Source organism: Trichechus manatus, unplaced genomic scaffold, assembly GCF_000243295.1.
Source record: "Trichechus manatus latirostris isolate Lorelei unplaced genomic scaffold, TriManLat1.0 scaffold00151, whole genome shotgun sequence".
Taxonomy (NCBI): domain Eukaryota; kingdom Metazoa; phylum Chordata; class Mammalia; order Sirenia; family Trichechidae; genus Trichechus; species Trichechus manatus.
The window spans coordinates 5,836,037-5,849,525 of NW_004444087.1; the positions used below are offsets into that span (position 1 = coordinate 5,836,037).

The following is a 13,489-nucleotide window of genomic DNA, read 5'->3' on the forward strand; positions in this document are numbered from 1 at the left end:
GAGAAGGCACAGGACTGGGCAACGTTTTTGTTCTGTTGTTCGTGGGGTCGCCATGATGCACAGCCAACTCCATGGCAACTAACAACAACAACATCTTTTACTGAAATATTCATGGATAAATGATGGGACGCTGAGATTTAACCTCAAAATAATCTAGAAAGGCAGGGGGTGGGAAGTGGGTGGGAAGGGGTTGGGAACCGGCCATGAGTTGAAAATTATTGGAGTGGGTGATGGGTACATGGGGGCTTATTATACTATACAATCTACCTTCGTGTATCTTTGACATTTTCCTAATAACAAAGTTTTAAAAGTGCACGTGCCCAGGTACTACCAAAGACCTATCGACTGCAAACCTCCAGCAAGTGAGGTCCAGGGTCCACATTGCAAGGAACTTCCCAGGCACCTCTGCACTATGAACCTGGACAGCCCAGTCCTGAGGGGGTTCAGGCCCTGCTGGCTTACACACATTCACACCCTGGGCCAAAGCAAAGCTCCCATTGGCCTTCACATCACTGCCCTCATGCCCATCTCTAGGTACACGGTAAACTGCAACATAATTAATAAGACAGCGTATCTCAGAGCCTGGCCCACGAATCCTAGGCCTAAGACAGCCTCCGGGGGCCCAGGTTACAGGCAGGAGCCCTGAATTGGCTGACCAACCAGGCTCTGGGACAGGGCCAGTGGGGTAGACTCCATTCTGGGTTCTTCCAGGGATGACACAGAAAGGCAAAGGGGACATGAAGGAACAAAGAGCTGCCCCCTTCCCTCTACTCCGTGGCTTTTGGGGCCATGTCCACCTTTTTGCCTGGCCACAGCCCCCCATCCCCATCCCAAGCAGCCCACCAAAGCTTAGCACCTTGATACTACCATCCTATGGGCATCCCGAGCCTTTTTGCAGGACAGGACTTCTCCCTACCCCCAGGAGTAGCTGAGTCTGCTACCTGCCCCTCACCGTCTCCAACACCTGATTCTCTGGCTACTTCCTTAGGGTCTCACAAAAATTTTCATGCCTTTTGCATCTTCTCAGGATTCAAGGACCTAATGCTCAGGAAATATGAACCCTAGGGTCTACTGAGCCCTAATGCAGGGAGTGAAAGGAGAAAGAGAGGCGTGGCCTTAAAGGGGCTGCAAGAGTGAAAAAACAAACCCAAACCACTGCTGTGGAGTTGATTCTGATTCATAGTGACCCTGTAGGAGAGGGTAGAACTGCCCCATAGGGTTTCCAAGGCTGTAATCTTTACGGAATCAGACTGCCACATCTTCCTCCTGCAGAATAGCTGGTGGGTTCAAATCGCTGACCTTTCAGTTAGCAGTCAAGCGCTTTAACCACTGCACCACCAGGGCTCCTATTCTGCAACAGTAGGAGCCCGGATTTCAACTGCACACGGTGCCAGGCAGGCTTATCCCTTAGTCTTATAAGAAGATGGGAAGGGTCACTTGGCCTCATCTTGGGGCACCCCAACATCGAGCCACTGGAGACTTTGGGGGGTTGACAACTTCTGGAGCCCAGAATCTCATGGTCAAGGAGTCAAAGGGTGAGTGTCATCAGCACTCCCCAAGAGAGGACAGACTTCCACCGGGGTGGGGAGGTGAAGCCCCTGCTGGGTAAAAATCTCCTCGCACCCTGCCCATCACCCAGTAATGCAGCTAGCCTCATCGCCTCCAGGCCCCTGCAGTACTGGCAATGACAGCGTCCTGGGACCAGTTTTTTCCAGGATGACGCAAAGGGGTAGGGGTTACCACCTCAGAGAATCATTACCCTTGTTGCCCTCAATTCCTCACCGGTGACAGAGGCCCCACCCACCTGATCCTGGAGGATCAAGGTTCTGTGTGGGCCTCCAGGGGAGTGACATTTCCCACTCCATGGCTCAAGGGTTCAAGCAGGGAATGGCTCTTCCTAGAAAGAGTGGTGGTGGAAACTCCAGATTTCCTTGGGGCTCAGTGGCTGCTGCCCTGCCATGGACAAACAGTGAAGCTGTTAGGATTCCAGCAGCTAATCTGCGACTTCAGAATGTTTCAAACAACTCAGGCTGGGCCTTCATACTGGACTGTAGTCTGCAAAAGACCAACGAATCAAAACCGGGTATGATACAATTATCCCACTGAGCTCCTCTCTCATGCCTGTATACACTGCCCCAGCCAACTCCCAGCCCTCACCCAAATGTCCCTGCTAACAAGCAGCTCACTAAGTCCAAACTTCATAAGCCAGTGACAACCTAGCCAGGGGTCTTTTACCAGTCTGCCCAGGTAGCCTTGACAGGGGGCTCATCCATACACAACCGTCTGGCTCAAAGGATGGATGCCCATGGGGCTCCTTCAGTCTCCCCCCCTACTTGCTGCTGGCCACACCCGCCCACTACCCGTGGGCATTATTACCCCATTCTCCACTCAAACGTCTCTTGCTGTGTACTCCAAGGACACATTTCCATACAGGGATCAAGAAGTAGGCGGGCGGGAAGGGGTTACAGCTTGGAGGTTCCAGCTTCGCCTCGACGAGGCTGTTTCAGTAAGAGCAGCCCCTAGGCACCCGAGCACTCGCCCCAGCGCGCCCACCTGTGAACCGGCCAACTAGACCTTCCAGGCTAACGCATGCGCAGACGGACCAGCCGGCCTCAGTCCCCCGCGCCGGCAACTCTTGCGTCGGCGCAAGATCCTCCAGTCCGATAGGGGGCGATGAGTCGGTCCGACTCCTCGCGCGGGTTTGGCGCCGCCGACATAACCTGGAAGCAGACGCTAACTTGGGAGCGGTCGCATTTTACAGGGGTTTGGAGGTGGCTGCGGCTGTGGCTTTAGGATGAACGCCCCTCCCGCCTTCGAGTCATTCCTGCTCTTCGAGGGCGAGAAGAAGTAAGTGGAGCCGGCGGTGCGGGGCAGGGCCTGGCCGAGGCTTGCGCGCTCCTCGGCCTTCGGGTCCTGCAGATTCTGGGGCGAAGCCTGTGTCTGCCAAATTTGAGGCAGTGGTGCGGCTACCCATTTTGCAGAAGAGAAGACTGAGGCTCAGCGAGGATGAGTAACTTTTCCCGAATACAGGAAGTATCGGGGCCTGTTTTCTGGCCCAAAAGTCCTATTCCTCTAGGATCTGGCAGCACTCTCAACTCGTCTTTCCGACTGCCACCTCCATCCTTCTTGCTGCAGCCAGAGTGATGGCTCTGCAATTCATATCCCATCTATCACTCACCCATGTAAAACCTTCAGTGATTCCTCACTGCCCGCAGGTGGGGCAAATGTAGTCTAATGGTCAAACAGCCCAGGCTTGGTTCCTGGATCCCCCAATTACCGACTCTCTGTCTGTGGACAAGTGACTTATCTGAGGCCCAGTTCTTCTCTTCTGTAAAATGGACTTCTTGCTATATTTAATCATAGAATTTTCTCTCAGGAAAGATTAAGTAATTTAAAGTATGTAAAGTGCCTAGCCCAGAGCTCAGCACATAGAAGACCGCCATTAAACAATGACTCTTCTTACCCTTAAAAATCTGGTATCCAGGACTCTCAGTGGTCTGGCCCTTGCCAGCCTCCCTTTAGAGCAGTAGTTCTCAACTGGGGGCCATTTTGCTCCCCAGGGGACATTTGGCAACGTCTGGGAACTTTTTGGTTTGTCACAAGGGAGGTTACTACTGGATCTACTGCCTAGAGGCCAGAGATGCTGCTAATGTCTTCTCCAACAGAGTTATCCAGCCCAAAATGTCAGTGCAGCAAGGTGAGAAACCCTGCTTTAGAAAAAAGCAGCAATCCAGAGGGGCAGGGGTCCCAACAGCCAGGATGTAGCTGGGGTCACGGTATAGACACAATGCTGCTCTGAGTCAGAGAGGTCTTTATGGGATGAACAGACCCAGGAAGGCTTCCAGGAGGAGGGACTTGAGCCTGCCTTGAAGGACAGGTTTTAAACTTGGGGAGAGGAGGAGGGAGAGCCCCTGCCCCTCATGTGCTGCCTCTGCCTCTTTCTAGGATCACCATTAACAAGGACACCAAGGTGCCCAATGCCTGCTTGTTCACCATCAACAAAGAAGACCACACACTGGGAAACATTATTAAATCGTAAGTTCCAGGTCAAAGGCTCTCAAGGGCTGTATTTAATGGGGCTCTTTGGGCAAAGCACAGGTTTCTTAAGACATTCTTAAGCTGGCTGAGAGAAAGGGACAGGAAGTCCCTCTGGGTGCTTGCCTGTTGCGTTTCACAATTCCAGCACCTTTTTTTCAGAATGACACTGACCCGTGTGTTCACAAGCCACGTTTTTATGTGGGCTGATTGATCTGACAAAAGCCACACAATTCACCTGGAAGAGTGGGAAATGCCCACTTGTGCTTTTGTGCTGATAACATCAAGCAGCAGTCCCCCTCACCCTTTTTTGTCACAATGCCTTCAGTGACCTGTCACACCTGGCATTCTACAATGTGTGTGGCAGAGAGTGTAACGTCGGTGGAACAAGGGAAGTGAGGCATTCTGTGGTTATCTCGTACTGCTGGTGGACACCTGCTGGTCGGTGGGCGTTTGTTTACACCAGTGATGTCCTGGCCAGGTGGTCAGGGATGTGACTGGTGTTTACCGTTTTGGGGGGCCCCTTAAGGGGCATTGCAGGGTCCCTGACTTCCCCTGAGGGAGGAAGTTTCTAGCAGCCCTGTTTCCCCAGCTAGACTCCTTGATCCTCGTGGATTGGGGGGTGGGGGTCCTCACATGGTTTATCTTCTACAAAACATCTGTTTTACTTGAAGATTTTTGGGAAAACTAAACTACAAATCAAGCAGGGGACCCTTGGGGTCGGTCTCTAAAGGCGTTTGCTAACAGGCCTCAGCCTAACAGGTGGACTTCTTGCTGGACAGCCTGGTGAGCCGTGAGGTGGGGGCAGCCTCGGCCTGGCTTGGGCACACCTCCCCATACCTCCCACCCCTGTGTTTCAGACAGCTGTTGAAGGACCCTCAGGTGCTGTTTGCTGGCTACAAAGTCCCCCACCCCTTGGAGCACAAGATCATCATCCGAGTGCAGACCACACCCGACTACAGCCCTCAGGAAGCCTTTACCAATGCCATCACAGACCTCATCAGCGAGCTTTCCCTGCTGGAAGAGCGCTTCCGGGTGAGGTCCTGGGGGACAGCTGGGGTGGCACTAGAGGCTGGCTGCCAGTCAGTGTGCCCAGTGCTACAGCATTCTCAACCCCTCGGAACTGTTGCTCACACCTAGGACGGCCTCTGGGTCAATTCTTCTGACTTTGGGGAGAGGTGTGATGGTGGTGACAAAGCAGGGGTTCCACAGCAGCCTCCAGGAAGCTTGGACTAAGGGGTTATAGAGCAGAGGCCTGCAGCCTGCTGCCTGCACCCCTAAGTGGGGACCTCACCTGATGCTCCAGGGCCTGCCTCCTTGTGCACTCTTGTGGCTCGTGGAAGCAAGGGGCCTGCCACCCTGTGGAGCTGTTCTTCAAGTCTCTTCTCTGGTTTATAAGGCCTGCTGCTTGCAGAGCATTGGTCTGTCTAGGCGGCAGCTCAGCCTAGGGTGGATTCCCAAGGTCAGGAGGCCAAATGGGTGGTGGCCACAGCTGTTCATGGCAGGGGACCTCAGTCTAGGCACAATTTAGAGGGGGGAAGGGCCATAGCTAGTCAGATTTTCAACATCTAAGTCAAAAGCCCATCCAGGATGTACCTGTGTTCCACCTGACTCTGACTTAGGCAGCTGGACATGGGATGGGCGGGGCCAGCTCTGAGGGTGCCTTTGGTTCCTGGCTGCCCAGCACCCTGGTGCTGTTTGGGGCCCTGGTTTGCTGACCTGGTACAGTTCTCTGCTGTGCAGTATGGCCCTGTGGGCGCAACTCTGTGGTGAGAAGGGCTGTGAAAGCAGTTTCCTGACAAACCTTGGTCAGGATGCTGGGGTTTCATTTCCGAGGTCATCACCCCCAGCCATTCTAGCTAACTGCGCTACCTTCTTCCTTTCCCCCAGGTGGCCATCAAAGACAAGCAAGAAGGAATTGAATAGTGGATGGGAAGGAACCTTGCTCAGCTGGGAGTCCAGCTCCTCCCCTACCCTGGACACTTCTGAGTACCAAGCAGAGGAGAGGCTTGTCTCAGCTGTGACCCTCCTTGTAGAGACAGCGCATGAGCCCCTCGCCCCTGACACTTAGTCTCCTGTACATAGGTTCTTATATTCCTAACAAAGTATAGCAAAAAGAGACCTAGTTGTGGGCTGGTGTTGGCTGAGCCTCACTGTCTTAAGTGAAGGTGACTTCACAAGCAAATGGTCTCAGGCTTAATGGAGGTCACCTGCATCACCTGTTTGTTTCAAAGCCACGCAGGGGCCACACTTCAATGGCTGGGTTGGCCCAGAGAGCCAGGACGCAGACCCTAGCTTCTGTCTGAGAGGTTGGCAGAAACAAACTCATTCTGGACCAAAAAGTTGGAACCTGGGGGGCTGCTGGGGAGGGGCAGTCTCACAGCAGAAGCGGACTGAGGACACGTGTACCTCCACAAGGCTCTGCTCTAGAACCTCGGTGCCCCCAGGAACACACAGTAGGGCCCACAGAGCTGCGAACAGCACTCCACAAGCTTCTCTTTGATAGTAGAGTTTAATAAAAAATAACTCACTGACAAAAAGCCCCCCGTCATTAGCCCCAAAACTGAGCAGGTGGTGTCCCTGGTAGTCTGTGAAAGAGGCAGAGCTCCTCCCCACCCTGCTGGCAGCTACTGCCTCTTCCAGATGGCAACAATGTTGGAGTCCGTCAGAGCAGTGAGGTAGGTAAAGGTGGGGTTGGCCACCACTGTGTTCACCATGGTCTTGGTCACCGTCTGATCGAGGGCCCATGGCTGGGGCCACTTGAGGATCTGGTAGGGAAAAGGCAGAGAGGGGCTGGGCTGCTGGCTTCCCAGAGGCCAGGCCCCTGCTGCTGTGCCAGCCCCAAGCACAGGTGGGGGGGTGAGCTGTGCAGTACCTGTGCAGGGGCCTGCGGGGCTGCTGGTAGCGGGGACTTCTGACTTAGGAGATGCCAGACGTTGTAGATCCACACGTTGCCCTCCTCATCCCCACAGAGCACGATCCCCTCACCTGCCAGGACAGACTGATGCCTAAGCTGGGGTGGTGGTGGGTCAGAGCGCCAGGAGGCGGAGGGTGGGGCAGGGTAGGGTGGCTTACCGGGACAGGTGCTGAGAGAGAAATAGGCCAACTCGGTGGGTGACCACTGCAGCCGAGCCAGGACAACCACTGCCACTGTGGCCTGGCTGCCCCGGCCTGCCCATGTCTGTCTCCAGCTCCACAGGCAAATGGTGCCCAGGCCACTCCCCTTGGAGGCTGTAGGGGAGAACCCAGAACTGCCTGGATGGGCCCCGCACAAGACACTTCCTGTTCCACACTGGGGGCTCCCCAGCAGCCCTTGACCTAAACCCCAGCCCAGGGAGGGGTGACTCACGAAGGAGGCTGGCTTTGCTCACCCACAACATCCTCATTCACAAACGCCAGCCCGTCCACTCTCTGCCCAGATGCCTCCGAGCCCTCGGAGAAGGTGAACTCTACTTCACATACCCTGTGGGGCAGCAGAACATACTGGGTTGGGGATTCCTTGCACGTACAAAAAACTTTCCATTCACTCACATGTCTGCTGGACACCTGCTCGGGGCCATGCCCTGTGTGAAGGTCAGAGGGGCAACAAAGCAGGTTAAGTCCCTGGCCCTGGAGGGGTCGGCTTTGCCCTGGAGGTGAGCTAGCACCCGAGTGTGCTTCAGTGTCACAAGGTAGCGGAAGCCAGAAGTACGAGGGGCTGCTGCTTCCAGGATGGGGCTGGTGGTCAGGAAACGTTCCCGAGAGAGGCAGCACCTCTAGGCCTGCGTGTGACATGAGCTGGGTTCACCAGCTGCCAAGTGGGACAGGCACTTCCACAGGAAGCTGGGGGCTGGAGAAGGGGAATGCTGGGTACACTGGCTGGGGCCTGGAATTCCCGAAAGGGGCACTTGCTCTGACCCTGAGGACAGTGAGGAGCAGCTGCTTAAGGTTTTAAAGCAGAAAGTGCTGTGGCCACATCTGTGCTTGGGAAGGCCACCAGCAGCTGCTCAGAGTCCTGGAGAGGCCAGCTAAGCACAACTGTGAGCCGGACCTATACTGAGGCAGTAGTGCAGGGGGTGAGCAGAAGCAGGCACACCTGGCAGATGGAGAGAAACGCCACAGGACCTGGGGACTGGGGGGACAGGGAGGGAGGAAGCAGGCCCAGGGTAACTCCTAGGAGTGGCGTGGGGCTGTTCAGTGAGGGAAGAGAAGTCACCACCACCACTAGGTGGGTCTCCACTCCTCCTCCACACAGCAGCTACTTCACTCCTGCCACCCGCCCAACAACCCTCCCGGGCTTAATTCAAACTTCTGACCACAGCCAACAAAGCCCAGCGGGCCCTGTCCCCAGGCACCTTCACCACCTCACCTTGGGCCACATCCACTGGCTTTGCGAAGCCATGGCCAAACAAGGCCAAACAGGACAGCCAAGCTCTCCCCACCCACATGCCCTGTGCTCACACTTCCCTCTTCTGCTGGCTGACTTCCTCGTAGGTCTCACATGGAGGAGAGCAGGTGCCTAAGCACGTCCCGGTCTGCCTGCTGGTCCCCTCAGCAGAGTCCCCATGGGCCCCCCATCTAGAGCAGGCCTCCCCATCACTCTCAGAACACTACATTCTCTGTCCTCCATTGCTCACATCACACTTTGTGGGCTTCTCACCTGGCCGACTTTGTTTAACGCCTGTCTCCTGACTAGGCTGCAGGTCCCACGCAGGCAGGGACCCCGTGCCAAGCACTGTATCAGGGACCCCATGCCAAGCACTGTATCAGGGACCTCCCAGGTGGTGCAGATCACCCTCAACTTGGCATTTCAACAGCCTCACCCGTGTCCAGACCCCTTCACACTTGCCCTCGTCCCCACTTCACAGATGACGACATTTAAGCTAGAACAGGGCCTGGCTGTCACGGCTGCAGTGAAGCCCCAGGTTAAAGGTGATGCCATCACAGCCTAGAGAGGACTGACCCAGACCAGCCCCACAGCTGAACACCAGGGTGAGGAAGGGGCTGCAGGGCCCTTTCCTCTAGGTGGGGACAGACCAGCCCTGTGGCGTTGGGTGGTTTGGGCTCTACTCCTGGCAGGGTGCCCAGCTCTGAGGCTTGCCTTCCAGGGCATCCCCGCCTGCCTCACCTCCTTTTCTGGGGCTGGTCCAGCCGCACATCCCAGCAGCAGCAGCCACTCTCGCAGCCAGCCAGAAGGTAGGCATCTGGGCAGGAGGCCACAGGGCAGAGACGCAATGGGATGGAGGTGGTGTCAAGCATAAGGAGCTGGCTGCCAGGTAGGGCGAGAGGGAGAGCAGGAGCCTGTGAGCCCTCTGTCCTCCCACCCTAGCAGCGGGCCCCTCCCCAGCCCTACCCCAAAGCATTACCTGGCCTGGAATTCGTAATCGTGGTTGGGTATCCCAATGTCCCAGAGGATGATCCGCTTGTCATAGGAGGCCGCTGAGGAGGGGGTGGGGAAGGGGACAGGTGGCCCTGAGGAGACCCTTTTCCTGCCTACAGACAGTCCCAGGCTGAGACAGTGGTACCCAGGCCAGCAGCCCCTCTGAGGCAGGGAGGGAGGGACATGGCTAGGAGACCAGGCAGGCTCAGGGCCTCCTGTCCCTATCTTATTGCTCTAACCTAAGACGCCAGCACCAGGCAGCCATCTTTTGCCAGGCCTCTGCTCATCACACTGGAGGGCGAGAGGTGTCAACCCACGACAGACGGGAACAAAGCGGCCCACGTTGCCGAAAAACTCCAAGGCCACGGAGCAGGCTGGGAGTCAAGCCGGGACTTGAAGCCTAGTCAGTTGACCACGAAGCCCATGTCACTTCCTACCAAAACCAGGGCTGAACACGGCTAACCCAGTGAGCCCCGTCAGTCAGATGGGCACCTACCCTCCCAGGGGGCGCTGGGGTACAGGACAGGGGTGCTGGGGGAGCACTGGGGATAAGAAGAGGGAGTCTTACTGAAGAGGTGGGTCTCGTGGGTAGGGCTGAAGCACAGGGTGGCGATGGCCTTCTTGTGGGCCCGGATGGCTCCGCAGCAGAAGCCGGCACGCACGTGCAGCAGCCGCACCAGGCCCCGCAGGCCTGCAGCTGCCAGCACGCTCCAGCGCTTCTTGTGGCCTGCTTGTGTGACGACCGTCACAGCTGTCCAGGCCACTGAGAAGAACTCCTGGGGGAGGTGGAGTAGAGGAAGCAGTCACCGAGGGTGTTGAGCTACATGGATGAACAAGCATGCCGGACTGAGCCTGGGGATAGAGGCCCTTCATAAAAAAAATGCCCCATGGTGAGGAGGTGACTGAGTCTGGACCTCCCATCCCAGAGCTCTGCAGGCCACCCTGCAGGACAGGGCTCTGGCACTCACCTCGCCAGGCACCTTGTACTTGTGGAGCACGATGCCTGTCTGGCAGTCGATCACACAGACGGCCTCCCCGCCGCAAGTAGCCACGGTCTGGGACGTGGCCCCTGAGTGCCCTGTGTGGAAGGGGTCAGTCTAGTGAAAACATTTTTGTTAAAGTTCTCCCCTGTGGCTCCCTCCTCCCAGCTGTGATGATGCTTTCTAAGCTCTCTGACCCTCCCAACTCCCTAGTATGCCAAGGCAGTCCCTCCAGGGAGCACCCCCGCACCCCCCACCCAGAAAGCCTGCCTACTCTTATTTCCTGTGACCTGCCCATCAAGGATGTACCCTCCTCCCCGGTCGGCTCAAAGGCGCAGGCCCACAGCTGGGTCTCGAGGTCCCGAGGGCTGTTGTTCTTGCTGTGGCACTGCAGGAAGTGCAGGGGCTCCAGCTTCAGGCCAGCCTGTGGGGACAGAGGGGTCATGGCTGCCACAGGCCCTGCTCACCCCATCACCTGCTCTCTGCCATTTGCCAGCTTACCTGGCTGCCATCAGAGCCCATGGGGCTGCCCTCCACCTGCGCTGATGGGGAGGTACACACCCGCTTGTTGGGAGAGAGGTTGAGTGGGGCATCATCTGGCCGTTTCAAGGCTGCCAGCCTGGTCTGTGGAGGGGGCAGAGGTAGGCCGAGGGCCTTGTGACCATGGGCCCATCTGCCTGGGGCTTCCCTCCTCCCCATCACAGGCTGGACCATACTCCCTTGTCACTTGGGCTCATTTCCAGGACCCCCAACTCCCCCAAGGCTGCCCTAGGCAGGCAGGATGGAGGCAGCAGGCACACGGAGCACTGGGGAGCCACAAGGAACCATACTCATACTTACCCTGGGCTCGTGGGGAGCTGCAGCTTCCACAGGCCTCTCTGGGTTGTCTGCCTTAGGCACCTGGGTCCCACCGGAGGCCACCAGCTCCTCAGAGATCATCCGCACCTGGGTGGGGCCAGGCAATCCGGAAGCTGGGCACAGTCCTGAGCGCCCCCAGCCCCTCCCCAGATGCCTGTGCTTCTGGAGTTGGGGAAGGGCCTTTTATGACACCCCCTCCTTATAACCCCTCAACCCTCACAGACCAGAGACCCCCCAGGGCAGCTGCAGGCCACAGGAGCCAGCGAGGAACTGAGAGAGCCAACTTCCTGAATGATGCAGTGAGGACATACCCGCCACTGGGTGAACTCGCTGAGGGACTCGGGCCCGTAGCGAACATCCCTGACGGCAGACCTCACAAAGTCTGCCTGGGCCTTCTCAGCCTCCTCCTTGGGGCCCAGGGCAGCCATGAACTTCTCCCAGTGAGCGGTGACCTGGTACAAGAGGGACCAGATCCAGGTCCAATCCACCCCAGCTCTCCTGGGCCCTCCTGAGATACCACCGCTCCCAAACTCATCATGGCCACAAGTGTCTCAACCTCATCACCTCCTGGAAGCCTCTCTGAACCACGTCCTTCTTATCTGCACAAACCTAAGCAATATGCACATATCAGAAACAGCCCCAGAAGGGGAAGAACTGACCCAGGGTCAAGCCTGGCAAGATACTTTGAAAATACCGTGAAGGTCACCCAGCCTCTCCTGCTCGGCCCTGCCTGCAAACCTGGAGGGCAGGGCCTCCAAGGACAAGAGCCCAAGTATCTGACTTCAGAGGAGCGGCAGCACCCCGCTCAGGCTAGGTTTAGAGTAACGTGTCAGCCTAAGGGACATAAGGACCACTTTGTGTCTGGGCAGTGTCCTTCAAACGTCTAATTCTGCACCCCTTCCTCAAGGCTTCCTACTGCTTACCAGGACACCGCCCTTACCCTGCTGGTCAGCTCCCGGTTCAGGTTCTCCACCTGAGAGGAAGTTGAGGAAGCCTCCTTGCCATTGACCTTACGGAGCTTAGGCAGGAGAAAGGAGACTTTCAGGTTGTCACTGACCTGGGGGATAAGGGAACCAGGGCTCAGAGGATGCCCATCTGAGCCCAACGGAGTCCTAACTGGGCATGGGGCCAGTGGTGCGGGGCACTCACCGTCAGAAAGGGGTTGCCCTCCAGGCTGAGCTCCTCGAGCTGTGGGAACTGGCACAAGAAAGTAACATCCCCCAGCTGGTTGTTGGCACAGCGGAGGATGCGCAGGTGGGACAGGCCTAGGTTGGCGGGCAGCGTGTCCAGTTGGTTGTTGGACAGGTCCAGCTCTTGCAGCTGCCTTAGGCGGCCCAGGAGCTTGGGGTCCAAGTGCTCCGAGCGCAGCTTCAGCCCTGACAGGCTGAGGTTGACACAGAAGGCTCAGAGGGCAGGCAGGGATGGACAAGCCTCCCACCCCACACCTCAGGCTGCCCCCTGCCTGAGAAAGCTTTCTCCCCTTACATTTCTGGGACAGCACAGTCCCTTCTCTCGCCACCCACCTCCTTTTTTTTTTTTAATTTCACAATACTTCAGGGCTCAGCTGAGCATGGCCCCCTCCAGAATGCTTTTCCTGATCCTCTGGGGGCTCCTCTGTGCTCCCCACGCTCTCCCTAATTATCTCAACACTGTCTTTCTGCCAGTCTATCTCGGGGCACTCTTCAGGGGTAAGGCCACTCGGGGCCCAGCGGGCACACGGGTGGGGTAGCGGCCCGGTCCCGTGTCATACATAACTACAGCAAGGCGCCTGGCGATGGGGCGATAGCTAACCGAAGGGGCACTAACGGGGATGGGCAGGGAGTGGGGGAGGGCCCCAGCCTTTCTTCCCGACCCCTGGCGACCCAGGCGCGGGCAGCCCAGACAGGATGGGTGGCGGGCTGGGTGGTCCCGGCCCCGCGGACACAACCTCGTCCCCGGCCCTGCCCTTACTCCAAGCTGCGGATCTTCCCAAGCCGGTCGCTCTTGGGCCGGCCCCGCTGTATCAGCAACCGCGTTGAGAGGGGGCTCATGGCGCTAGAAGGCGTGGCCCGTGCCGCCACTAACGGCTTCCCCACGGTTCGCGGAGCCGGGAACTGGCGCCTGCGGGTGGCCAAACCCAGAAGGCAGCGCCTCGCGAGCCCTTCTGTGGAGAAGACCGGAAGGAAGAGGGCCCCCGGACTTCGTGCCCTGCGGTGCGGACTACAACTCCCAGCGGCCCACGCGGCCCCACGCCTGCGCCCTGACTGCCTGGGCGGGG

General features: G+C 57.4%; 2 protein-coding genes across 2 annotated transcripts; one reads left to right on the forward strand and one right to left on the reverse strand.

Annotated features, from left to right (window-relative positions):
- The first annotated feature begins 2,698 nt into the window (after positions 1–2,698).
- On the forward strand, positions 2,699–6,436 carry POLR2J (RNA polymerase II subunit J). Its single transcript, XM_004385948.2, has 4 exons — positions 2,699–2,847; positions 3,946–4,035; positions 4,896–5,070; positions 5,926–6,436. The coding sequence occupies exons 1-4, from the start codon at positions 2,795–2,797 to the stop codon at positions 5,959–5,961; spliced, it is 354 nt and encodes a 117-aa protein (XP_004386005.1). The 5' UTR covers positions 2,699–2,794; the 3' UTR covers positions 5,962–6,436.
- Positions 6,437–6,629: 193 nt separating this feature from the next.
- LRWD1 (leucine rich repeats and WD repeat domain containing 1) lies at positions 6,630–13,422 on the reverse strand. Its single transcript, XM_023740261.1, has 15 exons — positions 13,183–13,422; positions 12,382–12,616; positions 12,173–12,289; positions 11,544–11,684; positions 11,215–11,319; positions 10,876–10,998; positions 10,684–10,798; positions 10,363–10,472; positions 9,963–10,170; positions 9,381–9,453; positions 9,143–9,283; positions 7,407–7,498; positions 7,111–7,266; positions 6,911–7,023; positions 6,630–6,803 (listed from the first exon to the last, which is right to left on the reverse strand). The coding sequence occupies exons 1-15, from the start codon at positions 13,260–13,262 to the stop codon at positions 6,663–6,665; spliced, it is 1,950 nt and encodes a 649-aa protein (XP_023596029.1). The 5' UTR covers positions 13,263–13,422; the 3' UTR covers positions 6,630–6,662.
- Between the last annotated feature and the right edge of the window lie 67 nt (positions 13,423–13,489).